Source organism: Mesoplodon bidens (genome assembly GCF_964165515.1).
Source record: "Mesoplodon bidens genome assembly, chromosome: X".
Lineage (NCBI taxonomy): Eukaryota > Metazoa > Chordata > Mammalia > Artiodactyla > Ziphiidae > Mesoplodon > Mesoplodon bidens.
Genome location: NC_138163.1, coordinates 114,290,130 through 114,311,817, shown reverse-complemented (window position 1 = coordinate 114,311,817; position 21,688 = coordinate 114,290,130). Strand labels below are relative to the sequence as shown.

General features: G+C 47.1%; 1 protein-coding gene and 1 pseudogene across 2 annotated transcripts; both read left to right on the top strand.

Moving 5' to 3' along the window:
* Positions 1-396: 396 nt before the first annotated feature.
* On the top strand, positions 397-20,270 carry LOC308608372 (melanoma-associated antigen B4-like; the record flags this gene model as incomplete). Its single annotated transcript, XM_081221358.1, has 2 exons — positions 397-1,327; positions 20,103-20,270. The coding sequence occupies exons 1-2, from the start codon at positions 461-463 to the stop codon at positions 20,268-20,270; spliced, it is 1,035 nt and encodes a 344-aa protein (XP_081077484.1). The 5' UTR covers positions 397-460.
* LOC308608369 (melanoma-associated antigen B3-like) lies at positions 11,918-12,951 on the top strand (annotated as a pseudogene). Its single transcript has one exon. The product of its transcript is annotated as a melanoma-associated antigen B3-like (transcript).
* Positions 20,271-21,688: the final 1,418 nt, after the last annotated feature.

The following is a 21,688-nucleotide window of genomic DNA, read 5'->3' as shown; positions in this document are numbered from 1 at the left end:
GCACCCCGACAGTGTCCATGACTCAGTTCCTTCTCGTGGGCCCCGGGGAGCTTTGAGGTGTCTCCTTTAGAGCAGCACAGGGAAGAGGTCCCGGCCCTACCAAGAGTCGATGTGACAATCCTGTTTGTGAACGAAAGGGACCCTTGGAACCCAGAGAGGGCCTACCCTACCAGGATCTGTGGTCACCGCCGTCAGCCACAGGCAGGGCTGGCAGGCTGTAGCCTGAGGCTCACTCACTGTCGCTTCTTACGCTGGGTTCTCAGGGGACAGGCTGAGCAAGAACGAGGGCCCAGTGGTTCCTAGAGCAGAGCCCTCAAGGAAACGTGCGGAGCGGCCTTCTTCAAGTCAGGGTGGTACCTCCCTGCTGAAGGTGCTCACACCCTCTCACCTTCCCTCCTCCAGGTTCCAGCATCACCTGCTCTCCTGGCCACTCCCCCGCTTGCTGTCCCTGCCCATAGTCATGCCTCGGGGGCAGAAGAGTAAGCTGCGTGCCCGTGAGAAGCGCCGCCAGGCCCGGAGGGAGGCCCAGAATCTCGGGGGTGCTCAGGCCACTGCAGCAGAGATAGACGAGTCGCCCTCGTCCCCCGCTTCTGTTTCTCAGGGTACTCCCCCGAGCTCCCCTGCTGCTGGCACTCGCCAGGAGCCTCAGGGAGCCCCAGCCACTAGCTCTCGTGCTGCAGGGGTTTCAGGCCCAGGATCTGATGTACGTGCCAAGGGCCGGGTTGAGGCACGGAAAAATTCCTCCCGGGCCTCAGCCTCCCGTGAGAGCTCTCAGAGAGATCCTCTAACCAAGCAGGTGGGAATGTTGATAGATTTCCTGCTGGAGAAGTATACAGTGAAAGAGCCCATTATAAAGGCAGACATGCTGAAGCTTGTGAACAAAAGGTACAAGGGGAAGTTCCCCGAGATCCTCAGGAGAGCTGCTGAGCGCGTTCAGCGGCTCTTTGGTCTTGACTTGAAGGAAGTCAAGCCGAGTGGTGACTCCTATACCCTTGTCAGCCAGCTAGATGTCAGCGATGATGGCAGTCGGAGCAGTGGCAGGCGGTTTCCGAAGAGTGCGCTCCTGTTGCCTCTCCTGGGTGTGATCCTCTTGAGTGGCAACCGCGCCTCTGAGGAGGACATCTGGGAATTCCTGAGTAAATTCGGTGTTTATGATGGAAGGCGGCACTTAATCTTTGGGGACCCCAGGAAGCTTATCACAGAAGATCTGGTGCAGGAAAAGTACCTGGTGTATCGTCAGGTGCGCCACAGCGATCCCCCGCGCTATGAGTTCCTGTGGGGCCGGAGAGCCCGCGCTGCAACCAGCAAGATGAAAGTCCTGGAGTTTGTGGCCAAGGTCACTGGTGTGGCCCCCAGTGCCTTTCCAGTCTGTTATGAAGAGGCTTTGAGAGCTGAGGAAGGGAGAGCCGAGGCCAGAGCTGTAGCCAGGGCTGACACTACTGCCACTGCCGTGTGCGTCCCAGGGCCACGTCCAGCCTCTCCTCACACCCCTAGTGAGGTCTGAAGCCCAGCCATTCTTCACTGTGTGGTTGGAAAAGCCTGTTAACCGGTGTTCCTGATATGCTTAAATAACTTGTTGACTTTTTCCTGCATTTTTAATTGGTGTTGCTTTCAACAGAAAGTTTATTTCGATTCAAAATACAAGTATGTGAATGACGTGGATCACACACTTATTGCTGTTTGTCAGATTTAGGAGTTAGAATTTTGTTTTTTGAAATGCGAATTGGAAATCCTTAAATCACTTTTGTGGTCCAGAACAAGAATAACATCACTTTAGGATACGAATATCCTTGGAAACATGAAAGAACACCACCCTAAAATAGGATCAGAAGATAGCTAGGTAGCTAGATGGAGAGATAAGATAGATAAGACAGAGAGCTAAAGTAAAAGTTGATCAATTCTTGGTTTGCCTTACTCCATTTAGTCTTTCTTTTGTAAATTTAATAAAAGATATAGACTGGATTTGCTTATGGTTTTCAAGAATGTTTGAGAATATAAATTCTAGCAAATGATTTGTTCATGCCTCTTATTTCACACAAACATTAACTGAGCATCTGCTCTTAAGAAGTCTCTGTGCTTGTACTGGGGATGTTTAGTCAGAAAAGTCCTAGCCTCTGCCCATGCAATTACAGTTTCGCAGAGAAGCTGTTATTATGTGGAAAAGGGTGAGATACTCTCTACTTCGAAGAGCAAGTAAAAAAGCAGGGTAAAGAGGGGGTGGAGAGAACATATTCCTTCGTTTTCATTGTTAAAAGCAGAATTTTGGCTGATTGGGAGGATTTTTTCCAGCTAGAATGCTGCATATTCTCTGACATCCCTTAGATGTAAAAAAAAAAAAAAAAAATCCCAGCTGGATTGATGGTAACATCTGAGGTCAAGATAATCATAGTAATAACTGCCATTCCCTAATGTCTCAATACAAGACAGGCACAGTGACAGATGCTTTCCATACATCACATATATTCCACCAGTCCTACAAGACTGGTCTTATCAAACTCACTTCACAGGGAAGAGCCTGAGGCTCATAGAGTTAGAGTTTGGTAATGTGCCAAAATTCATAAGGCTGGTAAATGACAGGGGTGGGACTAGACTCCTGGTCTAAATTACTGTAGAGCTCGTACTGTTGTACTCCTCCTACCCTGAGACACACCCTGTGTCTTTTATTTCAGTTGTTTTCCCAGTCCTTCAAACTTTGTCTTAGGTGATAAAAAGAATGGCCTTGTGCTCAAACTACTGGACTGGAATACGTAGCCAGAGCAGTAAGAATACCAAGATATTTGAGAGGTATAAATAAATGAATGAAAGAGACAGTATTCGGTGACAGTATAAGCACCTACATTTGCGATGTTAGATAACCTCAAAAGACTAGGGGCTCTCAAAATCATCCTCACAGTCTCTTCCCTGTAGAAAGTAAATCTATCAGAACAGAAGTGACGTGGGAATCTTCATCTGGCTGATGAGATAGAATCGATCAGTGTACTTTTTTTCCCTGACAGGCTACCACCACCTGTTCTGGGACTCCTGCCTTGTCCTATAGCTTCCCCATCTCACATTACTCCTGGGCCAGGGACCCATTCTCTGTAAGGTTTGCAGAGCGAAAACTGCTCAAGAGTTTGCAGAGATGTGCAATTTCCTCAGCAGGCTTTAATCCAAGAGATAGAAACCAAGACGAGGGCCCCGTGTAGGAGGACTGAGGAGACCAACACCCCAGAATATTGGGGGGTGGTCACTGGGACACCATTCCTGTCTGCTCTCAGACACAGAGGGTCTCAGGCAGACCTGTTAGGCTAACCGTACCCTCACTTATTCTTCAGGCTTCTTGGGGCCATAAGAAATTTGCCTAAGGGCAGAGTTCTCAGGTTGGTAGAGGAGAGCGTGTGAGTCTCTCACAGAAATGACAGTGATAAAGCTGAAGAAAGACCCAGCCAGAGCAGTAGGGTCCCATAAAGTCCCATCCCCTGTAGCAGCCCCTTGAGGTCCAGAACAGTCCTGGCTGCTTGTGACTAACACTTTGAACTCAGGTCGCGGGAAGGTGGGGACTTTGGGGATCAGCAGAGCCCTCAGCCTTAGATCAGCAGAGAATGGAGTCCCAGGAAGTGTGCAGAGTCGTAGTGAAGACCCTGTCTGTGGACATGGGGACCACTCAGTCCACCACTGACAGGGCTACACTTAGCCCCTCCTCTGCTGTTAGGTCTGGGAGGCATAGGCAAGAGCTGGCAGGGTCAAGTGCCCCCTGACTTCTGCCTGCAGGGTGTCAGGGAGGTGAGGACCTTGGTTTCTAGGCTGGCTGTTGAGCAGAGAGTGGAATCCCAGGCGTGACAGTGTCAAAGTAAAAGTCCTGTATGAGGAGTGCGGCAACCAACTACCCCGTCACACATATATCCTTAGAAAGTCCCGCGTCTGTAATTGGCCTTGGGAGGCAATAGACAGGGCTTTCAGGCTAAGTTTATCCCTTACTGCCTGAAGGAGGATGGTTTCAGGGACTTAAAGTCCTTGGACTGATGGAGGAGGCCTCATTCAACAGAGGAAGGGTACCCAGTTCCTAACAAGAGTCAACATGATGACACTGACTGACAATGAAAGGATCTCTCCCAGAAAGAAGGGGACCACAGAGAGCACTGTCCCTGTTGTCAGACCTGAGGCTATGTCACTTAGGCATGGTGACATGATGCGTCATACTCACTTCCTCCCAGAGCTCTCATGGAGGTAAGGAACCTCATTAAAATCCATGTGCTCAGTGGCTCTCCTTAGGGTCTCAGGGAATTGTTCCCTGTACATTTTGTTGACAACCTTCAGCATGTCTACCTTCATAATGGGCTCTTTTAGATTTCTGCAGTAGGAATTGCCTGCCGATGCAGGGGACGCGGGTTCATGCCCCAGTCCGGGAAGATCCCACATGCCGCGGAGCAGCTGGGCCCATGAGCCATGGCCGCTGAGCCTGCGCGTCCAGAGCCTGTGCTCCGCAACGGGAGAGGCCACAACAGTGAGAGGCCCGCGTACAGCAAAAAAAAAAAAAAAAAAAAAAAGCCTGAGCATAGTATACGGTAGGTACCTTATATTTAATCAATAAAGACCGAAAGAAAGACTATAAATAAGGAAAAGATCGTCAATTTGTGGTTTGCCTAAATCCTTCTCATGTTTCTTCTTGTAAAAGTAGAAGTTATACACCTGGATTTGCTTAGATTATTCAGGAATATAAGATAAGTTAAATTTTAATGGATTAGGCCACATGCTTACTCTTTTTTAATTTCCCAATCATTAATTGAGAATGAGCTCTTTGGAAGGCTTCATACTAGTACTGTGGATGCTTCCCCCTGCCACCCACCCCAAAAAGCCCCCAAACAACAACCACCACAAAAACAAGATCTAGCCCCTGCCCATTGAATTTTAGAGTCTAGGAGCTGCTATTATAAAAAAAAAAAAGATGGTGAGATACACTCTACAACCTACAGAACAAGTAAAATGTAGGGGTAAAGAGGGCGGGCAGTTGGAGCTGAAAGCAATCAAGTGTAAATGGCCTGAGGCAAGGCAGTTTGGAGCCTTAGGAAAATGCCAAGCCTTCAGTGAGAAGTAATTTTAAGTGAGGTTGCCTGGTGGGCTAGATGAGACTGTGGGAGCGGTGAGCCCGGCCAGACCCTCAGATGGAGGGCCTCACAGAATCCAGAATCCACTGGGCTGGCAATCTTTACCCTGGGTTGGGGGAGCCAGAGACCTCGCCATTGAAAGGGTACTCAATTGTTCTATGTTGTGTGTAATTTGGCAAATTGTAGGCAAGTTCTAGATTTTTGTTGGTAGTTAAATAAATGGAAATCATGGTTATTTAGAAGAAAGGGTAGCGGGTAGGGAAGATACTGGTCAATGACAAAAATTCTAAGGGCTTTGAGTTGTTTCCAACTGGGAAAGATTCTCCCACAAGCGCATTACGTATTATATCCTCTGGTGTGGATGTTACATGATTGTCCTTGCTAGGCAGCATTTTAGTTAATTGTGATTTCTTTGTCTTGCTGTTTGGTTAATGTGCTCAAGTTCATGGGGCTAGTGAAACAGCAGGTAAAACAACTGATCAGCTTAAACTGGTTTTGCCTCCTTAAATAGGGTGTTGAGTAATCAAACCTTGAGTTATTTTACAGAGACAGAACTGCACATCTCCAAGAAGCAACCCATGACCGCAGGATGACCTTCCGTCTGCAGAACTCAGAGAATAGAAATGTTGCCTGGAGAGCCCGTGAAAGTCCTTCAGTTAAGGAAAAGCTGGCCTCCAGCAGCATGTGTAGCTTATATGGACTAATTCAAGACTAGCCAATTAGCTTCCAAGTTTGAAATTACCCTAACCCCTTAAATTTCACCCAGACCGCTGGATTGAGGTGAGATTTGAGAGCCTTGTCTCCTGTGTTAGTCGGCCTTGCAGTAAAGCTCTTTTCTCAAAAACTGTTGCCATAGTGTTTGTTGGCTTCTGCGCACACAGGGCAGTGAGCCCTTGTTCAGTAAGTTTTGGCAACCCAGGTGAGATTTAGGTCTTGTGACCGCCTGCCTGAGGCACTGTAGCCCCTGGCAGAGTGTGGGCCCTCGGCACCAACCTTGAGTAGCCACCTAGACTGAATTTGTCTAGAAGGTCGGCTTTTGGGTTCCTGCTTCCCCGCCATGGCGCTCCAGGCTCCTCGGGCTACTTTCACTTTTGAGAAAAGAAACAGCTCCTGGATCAGACGTCTTTTGGGTGAGTAACCTTGTTAAAATGTGCCTGTACCTAAATTGTCTAATAATCTCGTCGGAATTGTGGGTTAGAGTCCTGCCTGGTGGGGGGGGAGTTTTTTTTTGGTCAGGATAGAGTCCAGGTTAGAGTCCTAAGGCTAGGATCATGGGCTAGAGTGCCACCCTCAGAGAGACAGTACAAAAGGTTACAGATGCTGAGGTACTCAAAGGGTTGGGTTGAAGTCCCAGGCCTTTGGATTTGTTTGCCTATGTTTGTTTAGGTCTGACTGTTACATTTGTTAGGATTGGCTAATGGGAGTTGGCTACTGGATGACTGTGGCAAAACGTTATTAAACCTGATTGATATTAATGAGGGTCCTCTGACTCAGGAGATAAAAGACCTTGCTCCTGGACTGGAAACCTTGCTTTACAGGGTGATGGGGTTTTTCACCCATGCCTGAGATGATTGCCCAGAGGTGGTGTTACACGTGTATATTCCTTTTTTATTATTATTTGTTTGTTTTATTGGAGAATAGTTGATTTACAATGTTGTGTTAGTTTCAGGCGTACAGCAAAGTGAGTCAGTTATACATATACATATATTCTTTCTTTTTCAGATTCTTTTCTCATATAGGTTATCACAGAATATTGAGTAGAATTCCCTGTGCTATACAGTAGGTCCTGGTTGGTTATCTGTCTTATATATAGTAGTGTGTATGTTAATTCCAAGTTCCTGATTTATCCATTGCCCCCACCACGTTTCCCCTTTGGTAACCATAAGTTTGTTTTCGATATCTGTAAGTCTGTTTCTGTTTTGTAAGTAAGTTCGTTTGTGTCATTTTAAAAAACTAGATTCCACATATGAGTGATATATGATATTTGTCTTTCTGTGTGACTTATTTCACTTAGTGTGATAATCTCTAGGTCCGTCCATGTTGCTGCAGATGGCATTCTTTCTTTCTTTTTTTATGACTGAGTAATATTCCGTTGTATATATGTACCACGTAGTTTTTATCCATTCCTTTGTCGATGGACATTTAGGTTGCTTCCCTGTCTTGGCTATTGTAGATAGTGCTGCAGTGAACATTGGGGTACGTGTACCTTTTCAAATTATGGTTTTCTTTGGATATGTGCACAGGAGTGGGACTGCTGGATCACATGGTATTTTTTTTTTAATTTTATTGGAGTTTAGTTGATTTACAATGTGTTAGTTTCAGGTGTACAGCAAAGTGATTCAGTCACACATATACATATATTCGTTCATTTTCAGATTCTTTTCTCATACAGGTTATCACAGAATAGGTCCTCGTTGGTTATCTGTCTTACATATAGTAGTGTGTATGTTAATCCCAAGCTCCTGATTTATCCACCCCTCGTGCCCCACGTTGCCCCTTGGGTAACCATAAGTTTGTTTTCGATATCTGTAAGTCTGTTTCTGTTTTGTAAATAAGTTCATTTGTGTCATTTCCTTTTTCAACACATTTTTTTTAACATCTTTATTGGAGTATAATTGCTTTACAATGGTGTGTTAGTTTCTGCTTTATAACAAAGCGAATCAGCTATACATACACATATATCCCCATATCTCTTCCCTCTTGCATGTCCCCTGCATTGGCAGGCAGATTCTTAACCACTGCACCACCAGGGCAGTCCCGGAATAAAGTTTTTGTCTCAAAAGCCAGTGCCATAGTATTGGCTTCTATGCATGTCAGGCAGTGAGCCCTTGCTGGGTAACACTAGTAAATGACAGGCCTGGGACTAGACTCCTGGTCTGAATTCCTCTAGATCTCACACTGTTATACTCCTCTTGGCCTAAAGCAGAGCTTGTATTCCTTGACACTCAAATGTATCTGGGGATAAAGATAAGGACTGTGTGGCTAAAGAACGGGATTGGAATCTATCCAAAGCATTGAAGAATACCTCAGTAAATGCCAGTTAGGAATAAGGAGGAGGAACAGGAATAAGGAGAAGAAACAGATGCTGCTCAGTGACAGTAGGATCATCTCTATATGCAGTGTCAGATAACCTCAGTCAGGGGAAGCACAAAACCATCCTGGGCAGCTCCTTTCCTTTAGAAGTATGCACATATCTCAGATGCTGTGAGTTGGGTTCTAGGTCACCGCAATAATGCGAATATTGCAATAAAGTAAATCACATGAGATTTTGGGTTTCCCAGTGCTTATAAAAGTTGTTAATCCTATTGTACACTTACTAGACAGTGTCTAAAAAAAGGCACACATCTTAATTTAAAAATACAAAACAGTTACCATAATAACAAAGATAACTGAGCAGAGAACCCTAAGAAAATAATGGAAGAGTTTAAAATATTTCAAGAATTAACAAAATGTGGCCCAGGGACCCCACGTGAACACATGGTGTTGGAAAAACGGCGCCCATTCACATGTTCAATGCACGGTCACCACAAACTTACAATTCGTAATAAAACAGAATATCTGTGAAGCATGATTAAGTGAAATACGATAAAAAGAGGTATGCCTATAAATCAGTTAAAACAAGTCACAGGTGAGGCTAATTCTGGCTATTGAGAAGGACAGGTTAGCATTCTTTTTCTCTGGGAGCCCACCCCTGTCCTGGGCCCCCTGCCTTATGTTGCATTTTCCCCATCTCACGTCAAGTCTGGGACATGAAACTACAAGGTTTGCATTAGGTACACTGCTCAAGAGTTTGCAGGGATGTGGCATTCCCCAGGAACCTTTTAATCCAAGAGATAGACAAAAGGAACACGCCCCCCACCCCCCGAAATGAGTGAGGACTGGAGAGACAACCACGGCAAAATATAGGTCATTCAGAGACCTGCCCAAACGTTCTCTCAGACCTAGAATGCCCAGGCAGGGCATCCTCTCTTATAAGTCTCATAGTTCTCAGCGAGGTCAAAGTCTTGGTCTAAGAAGAACAGCCTCAGTTCAGTAGAGGGAGAAGCTCAGGTTGGAGGGTCAGGGAGGATCAGGTCCCAGGACTGGCCAGGAGTACGGTGGGGTCCCTGAGTGAGGAAAGAGGTATCACTAGACCCACAAATGAGGGGGCTTTACAGACCCCTGCCCCCATTCTTAACCACGAGAGGCCCCGGGCAGCAGAGCTCTAGGGATGAGAAGCCTCCTCGTTTCTATCTGTCTGGTCTCGGCGAGGGAAGGGCTTTGTCTATCAGGATCAGCTCCCACTTCTGCAAGGGAAGGGGTCTTGGCCATAACCAGACAAACCAGGGTCAGGGTGAGGACCTCAGTGCTAATGAGAAGGTCTCTCTCCCAAGGAGGGAGGCTCACAGGGTGGCGCCCCTCTTGTCAGGCAGAGATGGTCAGAACAACGCCCTGCCTTCCCCACTAGGGACTCGGGGATGTGAGGGCTTTGTTTGGAGGCCGGAGGACTCGGGACCACAGAGGGAGGGGTCACGGGCTCTAATAGACGGCACGGAGAGAACCGCGAGGGAGGATCAAGGGGCGGCTGACCTCTGAACCCCGGGGTCCCGTAGAGCCCCGCCCCTCGCGTCAGCCATTGGAACCCCACGCAAGGCAGCCGTTAACCGAAGTGGCTCGCACACTTCTGCTCCGGGGGCGAGGAGCCGGAAGGTTGTCCACGGCGTTTGTTCGGCCAAGGGCGGATTCCCAGGACTGATCTGCAGTCAAGGTGAGGACCTGAATGCGGACCCAAGGGACCCTTCCCCCCTCCCGTAACACAGGTGACCCCCACAAATCCCGCCTCTGTGATCAAACGTGGAAGGTTCCCGAAAAGCTGTTAGGCTGAGTTCTGCCTGGAAATTCTCAAGGGGGAAAGCCTTAATCTAAGAGAGAATTTCCCGATTCTGTACGTGAAGGAAACCTAGGCCCTAAGTGAAGTCAAGGCGGGGTGGGGGCGGGGCCTGAGTGCTAATGAGGGAGTGGAGATGGCAACAGAGCCGCACCCATGCACTCAGTTCCCGGAGGCTCCAGGCCCGGGGGGCGGTCATAGGTAGCAGGCCCGGACTTCCCCCCCCCCCACCCCCAGGAGCTCAAGGAGGTGAAGCTTGTGGGCACAGTTCGGTAAAGGGAGGAGTCCCAGGCTCTGACAGATTCCAAGATGGGGGCTCTGTATGTAGGACCTAGGGACCGCCGGCTCCAGAACACTGGAGTGCCACAGACCCCCGCCCCTGCTGTCAGCTGTCGGAGACCCTGAGTAGTCGTGGCCGGATGTGAGTCATCCTGACTTCGGCTTCAGAGGTTCCAGCAAGTGAGAACTTTGATCTGAGGGCCATGCCTCCGGCCGGGCAAGAGAAAATTCCCAGTGCTGGCCTGGAGTCAAGGTGAAGACTTTGAGTGGGGAGTGAGGGGTACCACTCGGCCCGTAACAAACTGCGCTAAGTCTCGCTGCTGCTGTAGGCCCTGGGAAGCCCCAACAGAGCCCTCCAACCGAGTTCTGCCTGAGATGTCTCGGGGATGGGAGGGCCTCGGTCTAGGGAGTAGCTCCGTCTTGCAGAGGGAGGATACCTAGGTCCTAACAGAGGTGAAGGTGAGGACCCTAAATACTAATGAGGGGGCCTCTCCCCATTTAGGGGTGGCATCACAAAGCAGCGCCCCTACACTTGTGGGAGGCTCCAGCCAGGGGTAGTCATATATGTAGGACCCTGACTTTCCCCTCTAGGGACTCGGGGAGTTGAGGGCTTTGCTCTGAGGCTGGACTGCCCAGGTTACTGGTGGGAGGAGTCCTAAATCCTATGCAGAGTTCAGGTCAGAGACCTGAGTGAGGACTGAGGTGAACACCGACTCTAAAATGTAGGGTCTCATAAATTCTGCCCGTGTTCTGAGTAGAAACCCAGAGTATCTGTCAAGCTGAAGCCCTCTTCTCACTTGTCTGGAGAGTTCAGAGATGTGAGGGTGTTGGACTAATTGAACAGCCTCGAGTCTGCAGAGGGAAGAGACCCAGGGCTTTCTAGGAGTCAGGGTGAGGACCCTGAAAGAACAGTGATGATACCACTCACCCACAAACAGAGGAGACTAACAGAGAGGGCCCCCCCTCCTTGCTTGCAGCGCTGGGGAGCCCAGGTATGGAAGTCAGGTGTATGTGAGCCCTCCTTTTTTTCTGATGGTATCAGATTGGTGAGAGCCTTTGAGAAGAGGTACATCAGATCAGACGCAGGTATCCCAGGCCCTACCTGGAGCCAAGGCAAGGACCCTGAATGAGGACTGAGGACCCCAAGGAGCCCAGGACAGAGTCCCATAGAGCTGTCAGCTGTGGGTGCCCCCCTGCAGGGGCGCTGGGCTGAGGTGCCCCTTCACTTCTTCTTAAGGTATCCCAGGAGGATGAGGACCTGGGTCTGAGGTATAAATTTAGAGCAGCGCAGAGGAGGGGGCCCAGGCCCTGTGCAAAGTTGATACGATGGTCCTGAATATGAACTGAGGGGACCCCAATGCTCCAGAGTAGAGGGGGCTCCACAAGGACTAGATAATTGCCCACTGCTGCTCTCGGCCCCAGTAAGCACCAGGCAGGGCTGGCAGGCTGCAGCCTGAGGCTCACTTTAATTATTTCCACAGGGTTCTTAGAGGACAGGGTGATGAGCACAGGAGTCCTGTGTGTTCGCAGAGCAGTGCCCACACGGAAACCTGCAGAGTGGCCCTCTTAAAGGCAGGGGGGTACCTCCCTGCTGTAGGCGCTCACACCCTCTCATCCTCTCTCCTCTCTGCCAGATCACCCGCTGTCCTACCTGCATTCCTGCCTGTTGTCCCTGACCACAGTCACCATGCCTCGGGGTCAGAACAGGGAGCTCCGCACCCGTAGGAGACGCCGCCAGGCCCAAAGTGGGACCCAGGGTCTGACGGGTGCTCAGGCCACTGCAGCCGAGGAGGAAGCCGCCTCGTCGCCTCCTCCTCCTCCTCTTGGAGTTACTACTCCGAGAAAGCCGGCTGCTAAGTCACGTAGCACTCTCAAGAGTCGTCAGAGGGCCCTAGCCACCACCACTAAGCCTGCAGGTGTTTCTCCCACAAGATCATCCGAAGGAGCCAAAGGCCAAATGGAGCAAAAGCACAGTTCCTCTCAGGCCCCGTCTCCGCCGTGCGGTCTCGAAAAGGCTCTCGAAGGCAGACAGTGAATTTGTTGGTGCAGTTCCTGATGCACATGTGTAAAAAGAAAAGGCCTGTTACAAAAGCACATATGCTGAAGTTTATCAATAAGAAGTGCCAAAAGCAATTCCCTGAGATCCTCAGAAGAGCTTGTTTCAGCATGGAGGCGGTATTTGGTGTTGACTTAAAGGAGGTCGACCGTACCAAGCATTCTTATACCTTTGTCAGCAAAATGGCTCTCCCTGACAATGGGACCATGGGTTGTGGCAGGGGATTACCCAAGACCGGTCTCCTGATGTGTCTCCTGGGTGTGATCCTCATGAAGGGCAACTGTGCCACAGAGGAGAATATCTGGGAATTCCTGAATAAGATGAGTGTCTATGCTGGGAAGAGGCACTTCTGATTTGGGGAGCCCAAGAAGCTCATCACCCAAGATTTGGTGAAGCTGAAGTATTTGGAATACCGGCAAGTGGCCAACAGTGATCCAGCACACTACGAGTTCCTGTGGGGCCCGAGAGCCCATGCCGAAACCAGGCAGATGAAAGTGCTGGAGTTCCTGGCCAAGATCAATCACACCATCCCCAGGGCCTTCCAATCTTGCTTTGAAGAGGCTTTGAGAGATGAGGAAGAGAGAGCGCGAGCCGGTGGATCTTCCAGGGTTCTGTCCAGCTCCTGCCACACAGAATCTGAGGCAGATTCTGCACTTTGCGGCTGAAGAGAGTGTTCAGTGTTCCAAGTAGTGTAGGGCTGGGTGTGACGGAGGGAACAGTGTATAATACCTTTGTGTCCCTGTTCTGTATGGGGAATTTGGAAATACGTCTGTGTTTTTGTTTTTTGCTGTCTTTCAAAGGTTAACTCCTAAATGAAATCTTAAAACCTTAGTGTTTTTAAGGTTTTAAGAATAAGGTTTAAGAATAAGGTTTCAAGAATAAGGTTTAAGAATAAGAGTTTTGCTGTTTTGTAAAACAGATTGGGAAACCTTCCATCTCTTTAGTAATTTGGTGGAAGATAACATGGCATTGCAATATGCAATTCCTTGAACATGTGAAGAAGTTAAATATAGTATAGTATAGTAGTATACTGTAGTATCGTATAGAAAAAGTAAGATGGTCAATATTTGGTTTCCTAATTCCTTTTACTCTGTTTTATAAAATTATATAAATAACAGTATGTGCTTGGCTCATTCAAAAATGTAGAATTAAATCATAATAAAGTAGACCTCATGCTCACAGGCTCATTTATTCCCCATACATGAATTGAGCATCTGCTCTTAGAAGGCTCCTTGCTAGGACTGTGAGAGCTGAGAAGAAAGAAGGCCTAGCTACTGACCATAAACTTATAGAGTCAAGAAGCAGCTATCATATAAAGGAAACGGTGATGTATACTCTAAGACCAAAAGGACAAATGAAAAGACAGGATAAGAAAGGAGGGGGGTGGTTTCACATGATAGCAGTCAAATGTAAATTCCCTGATGCAAGGCAGTGGTGGGCCTTGGGAAAATGTAAGTCCTGCAGTGGGACGTAATTATAAGTCAGGTGTGTGGTGGGCTAGATGAGACTGATAATTTTGAGCAGGGGCCAGATCCTCAGCTGGTGGGCTGTATAGTTGAAGGACAAAGCCTGGAATGGGAAACTGCCCTTAGCAGTTACAGGCACACTTCATTTTGTTGCGCTTTGCTTTATTGTATTTCACAGATACTGCTTTTTCTTTTCCTCTTTAACAAAGTGAAGGTTTGTGTCCACCTTGCTTCCAGCAAGTCTTTCAGCACCATTCTCCCAACAACGTATTCTCACTTCATGTCTCTGTGTCACATTTTGGTAATTCTCACAATATTTCACACCTTCCACCAGCCAAAAGATGGACTCGCTGAAGGCTCAGGTGATGGTTAGCATTTTTTTTTAGCAGAAAGGTATTTTTTAATTAAGGTATGTACATTGTTCTTAGACATAATGCTATTGCACGCTTCATAGACAGCAGTATAGTGTAAACATAAAGTTTATAAGAGCACTGGGAAACCAAAATATTCTTGTGACTCACTTTATTGTGCTATTCGCTTTATTTTGGGGGTCTGGAACCAAACCTGCAGTATCTTCAAGGTCTCCCTATACTCTGGGGTTGTAGGTAGATCAGAGAGAAATCACCTGAGGCAGGAATAGAATGTGTCCTGTGCTCTTGTCCCAGTGCAGGTGAACACTATGCAAATTAGATGTTTTATTCACGTCATGTCTCCAGGGAGCTTCTGAGAAATAAGGGTGGTACTCCCCTGAGGTGGGATGCCCAGAAGCCACTGGACTGGCACTCTTTGCCCTAGTTGGGGGAGCCAGAGCCCACTCCACTAACAAAAATCATTCAAATTAAGTTATCTTGATTGTAATTTGGCAAACTCTAGGCAAGGAATAGATATTCGTGTGTGGTTAAATGAATGAAAGTGGGAGTGGTTCCCAAAGAAGGGCAACTGAGAGGGAGGTGAGTTTTTGGTCCGTGAAACATTTTAGAGCTTCGTGTTGCATCTACTGAGGAAGTCTACCTCATGTTGACCTTGAATGACATACTCTTAACAGGGAAGTAACTAGTTTTCCTTGCTGAGCAGGATTTTGCCGGATAGGGGTTTCTTTGCCCTAGAGCCCTGCTTATTCTCTGGCATCTCCTGGATTGAAAGTTACATCTCAGTGTAGTGGGTTGAAACTCCAGGGGACAAATTAATCAGAGTAAGAACTGGCATCCTTGAAAGTCTCAGTACCGGCCAGGCAATGGGCCAGGCACTTCACAGGCATTCTACAAATTCTATCAGTCCCCAAGACAGAGCTTCTCAAACCCATTTCACAGATGAAAAGACCGAGGCTCACAGAGTTTGGTAATGTGTTCAATTTCACACAGCTGTTAAGTGACAGTGTCCTGGCCTAACTAAGTCTGACGCCCACACTTTTCCATTCCTCCCAGCCCGAGGCCAACTTTGTGTTCCATAATTCACCTTACTTCTCACTCAGTACAAAATATATCTCAGGTGATAAAAAGGAGGACTCTGTGCCCAAAACACTGGGTGGGAATACGTAAGCACAGCAATAAGCGTATCAAAATAGTTGAAAAGGGTGAAGAAAGCAGAGGAAGATATTTAGTGACAGTATGATCATCTATGTATCCAAAGTCAGATAGCCTCAAAAGATCGGGCTCAGAAAATCATGCTGGACAGCCCTTTGCATTTGGAAGTTAAATCTATTCAAAGAGAAGTTACATAAAGGGCTAAGTCTTGCTGGTAAAGAGAAGGGCAAAACCGATGTATTTTTTTTCCTTGACAGCCCATCCACCCTGCCTTGTGTTACAACTTCCCTACTTCACATCACCCCTGGGACGGAGACCCAGTCTCTGAAGGGTTTGCAATAGGGAAACTGGTCAAGAGTTTGCAGGGATGGGCCCTTTAATCAAGAAACAGGAGCCACGATGAAGGGCCCCTCACGGGTGGCCTGGGGAGAGCAACATGCCAGGCAAAGTTGTCAGCCTGAGCATGCTCTCACTTACTCTTCAGGGTTCTCAGGGCCTTGTGAGTCCTACCTAGGAGGATGAGCTCAGGTCAGTAGAGGGAGGAGCCCCAGTCTCTGCCACATGTGATGGTGAGGACACTGAATGAGGAATGAAGGAAGCACACCTGCCAGCCCCGAACAGTGTGTCCCATGGACTCCCGACCCTGCCGTCAGCCCTCGGAGTCCCCAGACAGCCTTGGCAAGATGTGGCTGAACCTGATTTCCACGTAAGAGGTTGAGAAAGTGAAGACTTTGGCCTGAGGTTGGGCAGCTCAGGTCAGTAGGGAGAGGATTTCCAAGGTGCGCCAGGAGGAAGGTGAGCACCCTGAAGAGTTCAGGGCCCACCAAACCCATATCAGCGGAGACCTCACAGAATCCTCCCTGTTGCCGTGACAGATCCTGGTGTAAATGTCAGGGAGAGATGGCCTCATATCCTTCTCAGGGATAACAGAAAAGTGCGGAACTTGGTCTGAGGGGGAGGTCCCAGGGCAGCAGAGGGGGGAACCTTAGGCCTTCGCGTGAGTGAGATTTAGGGCACTGAGTTAGAACCCTGAGTGGGATCACCATCATATGGTCTCAGCCTGCCTGACACAGTTGTCACTCATGGCATGGCAGGTGTGGCCAAGTAAGGCCACCCTCACCTCCTCCTAGTGGATCTCAGGGAAATAAGAGCCTTCCTCTGAAGAGATGTGCTCAGGTCGAGAAAGAGGGGAGCCTCAGGCCCTGCCAGGAGTCAGATCAAGGAAACTGAGTGAGGACTGAGAGGCCCACCCACTCTTGGATAGAGGGGAAAACTGGCCCTGCGCCTGCACTCAAGACTTAAATCCCCAGGGAAGGGTGTGAGGCTGAGCAACAACCACCACCCCCATCGGTGTTTTCTTTAGTTCACTTTATTGTTTTTAAAGCAGTTTTAGGTTCACAGCAAACTGGAGCAGAAGGTACAGACTTCCCATGTACCCTCCTCCCTGACACAGCGCACACCGCCCCCCGCTACCAACACCCCCCATCAGAGTGGGCCGCTCGCTGCGATCTGTGAAGCTGCATTGACACATCATTAGCACACAAAGTCCAGAGTTACCTTAGGCTTCATTCTTGGTGTTGTACGCTTTGTGGGTTCCGACGAACGTGGGATGACTTGTACCTACCATCATAGTGTCATACAGAGTAATTTCACTCCCCTGAAAATTCTCTGTGCTGTATTCATCCCTCCCTGCCCCCAACCCCTGGCAACCACTGGTCTTTTTACTTTTTCTATAGTTTTGCCTTTTTCCAGGATGTCCTGTAGTTGGAATCACGCAGCATGTCGCCTTTTAAGATTAGTTTCTTTCACTTAGTCGTACACATCTAAGGTTCCTCCATGTCTTTTCACGGGTTGATAACTCAGTTATTTCTAGCACTGAACGGTATTCCATTATTTATCCATTTACCTGCTGAAGGACACCTTTGTTGCTTTTAAGTTTTGGCAATTATGAGTAAGGCTGCTATAAACATCGGCGTGCAGGTGTTTGTGTGGATGTAAGTTTCCAACTCATTTTGGTAAATACCAAGGAGCATGATTACTAGATTGTATGGTAAGAGTATGTTTAGTTGGTGTTTTAAAAAAGCAACTTATCGAGGTAGGATGGACACACGAAAACCGTACATATTTAATGAATACAAATTGATGAGTTCGGAGATAGGTATCCACTTGTGAAACTATCAGTCACCACAGTTTATGCCATAAACATATCTATGACCTCCAAATGTTTCCTCCCACCCTTTTTATTGTGTGTGTGTGGTAAGAACACTGACCGTGAGATTTAACCTGTTAGAAAGTGTACCATATAGTTTTCTTAACTGTAAGCTCTATGCTGTATAGTAGATCCCTAGGACTTACCTTGCATAACTGAAACTTTGTAACTTTTGATGAAAACCTTCTCATTTTCCCCATCTCCATAGCCCCTGGCAACCACCACTCTACTCTCTGCTTCTCTGACTTTGACTGTTTTAGATTCCTCATATAAATGACATCATGTAGTATTTGTCCTTCTGTGTCTGGCTTATTTCACTGGAACATAAAGTTCTCTAGATTTATTCACGCTGTCATAGCTGGAGAAGTTAGCTTCTTTTTAAAGCTGAATGATATTCCGTTGTATGTATACTTTACACTTCCTTTATCCGTTCATCCATCGGTGGACATTTAGGTTGCTTCCGTAGCTTGGCTGTTACGACTCATGCTGCAGTGAACATGGGAATGCAGGTATCTCTTCAAGGTCCTGATTTCAATTCCTTTGGATAGTAGTGGGATTGCCGACAATATCATATGCTATTTTTGATTTTTTTGAGGAGCCTCCATACTGTTTCCCATAGTGGCTGGACCAATTTCCATTCCCACCAACAGTATCGAATACGTTTAGTTTACTAAGGAGCTTGCAAACTGGCTTCCAAAGTGCCTATACCATTTGCATCACCACCGACAATGCAAGCGTTCTTATTGAATCACACCCTCACCAGCGTTTCCTGCTGTCAGTCCTTTGGATTTTGGCATGTAGTGGTATCTGGTTGTAATTTTAAGTTGCAGTTCCCTAATGGTATATGATGGTGCGCACCTTTTCGTATGCTTGTTTGCCATCTGTACATCTTCCTCAGTGAGGTATCTGTTCATATCTTTTGTCCATTTTTTTAATCGGGTTGTTAGTTTCCTTCTTATTGAATTTTAAGAGTTCTTTGTATATTTTGGATAAAAGCCTTCATCAGATCTGTCTTTTGCAAATATCTCCTCTGAGACTGTAGCTCATCTTCTTGTTCTCTTGATGGTGTATTTTTGCAGATTAGAAGTTTAAGGGAATGAAATCTCGCTTGTCAATTATTTCTTTCATGGATCCACATCCCATTTTATATGAGTTCTGGAAGGAGGTGAGATCCTCGGTCTGAAGGTCCAGCCCCCAGTGAGCAAAAGGAAGAGTCCATGACCCTGTGCGGTATCCAAGTGAGGACTCCAAATGACCACTTGGGATCTGACAAGCTCAGGACAGAGAGGTACCCACGGAGCTTTAACTGCTGGGTTCCCCCTGATAAGAGTGGTGGGCTGAGGTGCCCCTGTCACTTCCTTCTTGTGGGTCCCGGAGAGCTTCGGGGTGTCAACTTTAGAGTCACAGAGAGGGGAGTTTCCAGGCCTTGCCAAGAGCTGTCACGATAATCCTGAAGCTAAACACAGAGGACTCCCTACACTGAAAAACACAAGTGGCCCCACTATCAACCCTGCTGTCACCCTAGTCAGTAAAACACAGGGCAGGCAGGCTGCAGCCTAAGGCTCACCGTTCCTCCACTGGGTTCTCGGGGACAGGTTGACCAGGAGAACAAGAGCCCTGCAGAGTCCTAGGGCAGTGCCCTCAAGGGAACCTGCAGAGATGGACTTGGTTAAAGCTTATGTGGAATCTCCCTGCTGAAGGTCCTCACACCATCTCATTCTCCCTCCTCTTCCCTCCTCCAAGTGCGGGCATCACCCACACTCCTGCCTGCTGTTCCTGATCACACTCATCATTCCCTAGGGTCACAAGAGTAAACTCAGTGCTCGTGAGAAATGCCAGCATGCCCGGGGTGAGACCCAGGATCTCCAGGGTGCTCAAACCACTCAGCAGGAAAGAGTCCCCCTTCTCTTCCTCTCCTGTTTTGGGGATGTTTCCTTGGACTCCCCTGTGGCTGGCATTCCTAGGAGCCTCAGAGATCCACATCCACCATCATTACTTCTCAGCTGTTCCATGCACAATGTCTGAAAAAGATGTCAAGAGCCAAGATGAGAAAGTGCACGTCGCTCTAAAGCCTCAACCTCCACTGAGAGCTTCCGGAAAGACCTTCTAACCAGGAAGGCAGGGATGTTGATGCAATTCCTACTGCAGAAATATAAAAGAGCCCATTACGAAGGCAGACATGCTGAAGGTTGTCAACAAAATGTACAGGGAACAATTCCCCGAGATCCTAAGGAGAGCCACTGAGCACACGGAACTGGTCTGTGGCCTTGACTTGAAGGAAGTCAAGCCGAGTGGTCACTCCTATGCCCTTGTCAGCAAGCTAGACCTCACCAACGATGGGAGTCTGAGCAGTGGCTGGGGGTTTCCGAAGGATGGGCTCCTGATGCCTCTCCTGGGTGTGTGATCTTCTTGAATGGCGACCGTGCCTCTGAGGAGGAGATCTGGGGATTCCTGAATATGAGGGACGTCTATGGTGGAAGGAGGCATTCAATCTTTGGGGAGCCCAGGAAGCTTATCACAGAATATTTGGTGCAGGAAAAGTGCCTGGTGTATCATCAGATGCGTGACAGCGATCAAGAGCCCAAGCTGAAACCAGCAAGATGAAAGCCCTGGAGTGTCTGGCCAGGGTCACTGATAGGGTCCCCACTGCCTTCCCATCCTGGTATGAAGAGGCTTTGAGAGATGAGGGAGAGAGAGCCCGAGCCAGGGCTGCAGCCAGGGCTGGCACTACTGCCACGGCCAGTGCACATCCCAGGGCCACATCCAGTCGCTCCTGTCACCCCTAGTGAGGTAGAGGCCGATTCTTCACTGTGTGGTTGGAAAAGCCTGTTAACCAGTGTTCCTGATATGCATAAATTCCTGTTGACTTATTTTTTTGGTAATTTTCAAGTGATTTTCTTTTCAAAAGAAAGTTTATTTAGATTCAGAACGTAAGCTTATGAGTGACGTGGGTCACACACTTATTGCTCTTTATCAGATTTAGAAGTAAGAATTTTGTTTTTTGAAATACAAATTGAAAAATTTTAAATCATCTATGTGATCCAGAACAAGACTGCATGGAATTGGAATAGGGATATCCTTGGTAATGTGAAAGAAGTCCACGGTAGAATAGGATAAGAAGATAGAGAAAAAAAATTAAAGCTGTTCACTTATGGGTTTGGTGTACTCCATCCAGTCTTTCTTTTCCAAAATTTAAAAGATATACACCTTTTAAATTTAGGAAAAGATATATACCTTTTTGCATTTAGGATGTGCTTAAATTATTCAAGAAAATATGAGTTTATGGGACTGTAAATTGATGCAGCCACTGTGGAAAACAGTATAGAGGTTCATCAAAAAATTGAAAATAGAACTACCATGTGATCCAGCAATTCCACTCCCGGAAATTTATCCGCAGGAAAAGAAAACAACAACTTTTTGGAAAAGATATCTGCACTCCCCCCATATTCATTTATTTACCATAACCAAGACATGAAAACAACATAAGTGTTCATTAATGGATGAATGGATAGAGAAAATGTGATACACACTCACACACACAGTCACACTCTCACCCTCCCTCGTATATTATTCAGCCATTAAAAAAAATAAATAAATAAAAGGAAATCCTGCCATTTGCAATAACACAGAGGGACAGACAAAGACAAATACTATATGATCTCACTTATATGTGGAAATTTAAAAAAAGAAAAACCACCCAGAGATACAGAGAACAGATTGGCGGTCGCCACAGGTGTGGGGTGGAGGATGGATGAAATGGGTGTAAATGGCCAAACGGTACAAACCATTTACAAAATAAAGAAGTCCTGGGGATGTAATGTACAGCATGGTGACTATAGTTAATAATACTGTATTGTATATTTGAAAGTTGTTAAGAGAGTAGATCTTTTTTAATTGAGGTATAGTTGATGTACAATATTTTATAAGTTTCATGTACGCAACAGAGTGATTCACGTGAATTTTTAAAGGTTATATTCCATTTACAGTTATTATCAAATATTGGCTATATACCCTTTGTTGTGCAATATATCCTTGTAGCTTATTGATTTTATACATAGTATTTTGTACCTCTTAATCCCCTATCCTTCCCCTGCCCCTCCCCCTTCCCTCTTCCCACTGGTAACCACTAGTTTGTTTTCTATATCTGTGAGTCTGTCATATTTCCCTTGTTTGCTTTATTTTTGCAATTCTCCATATAAGTGGT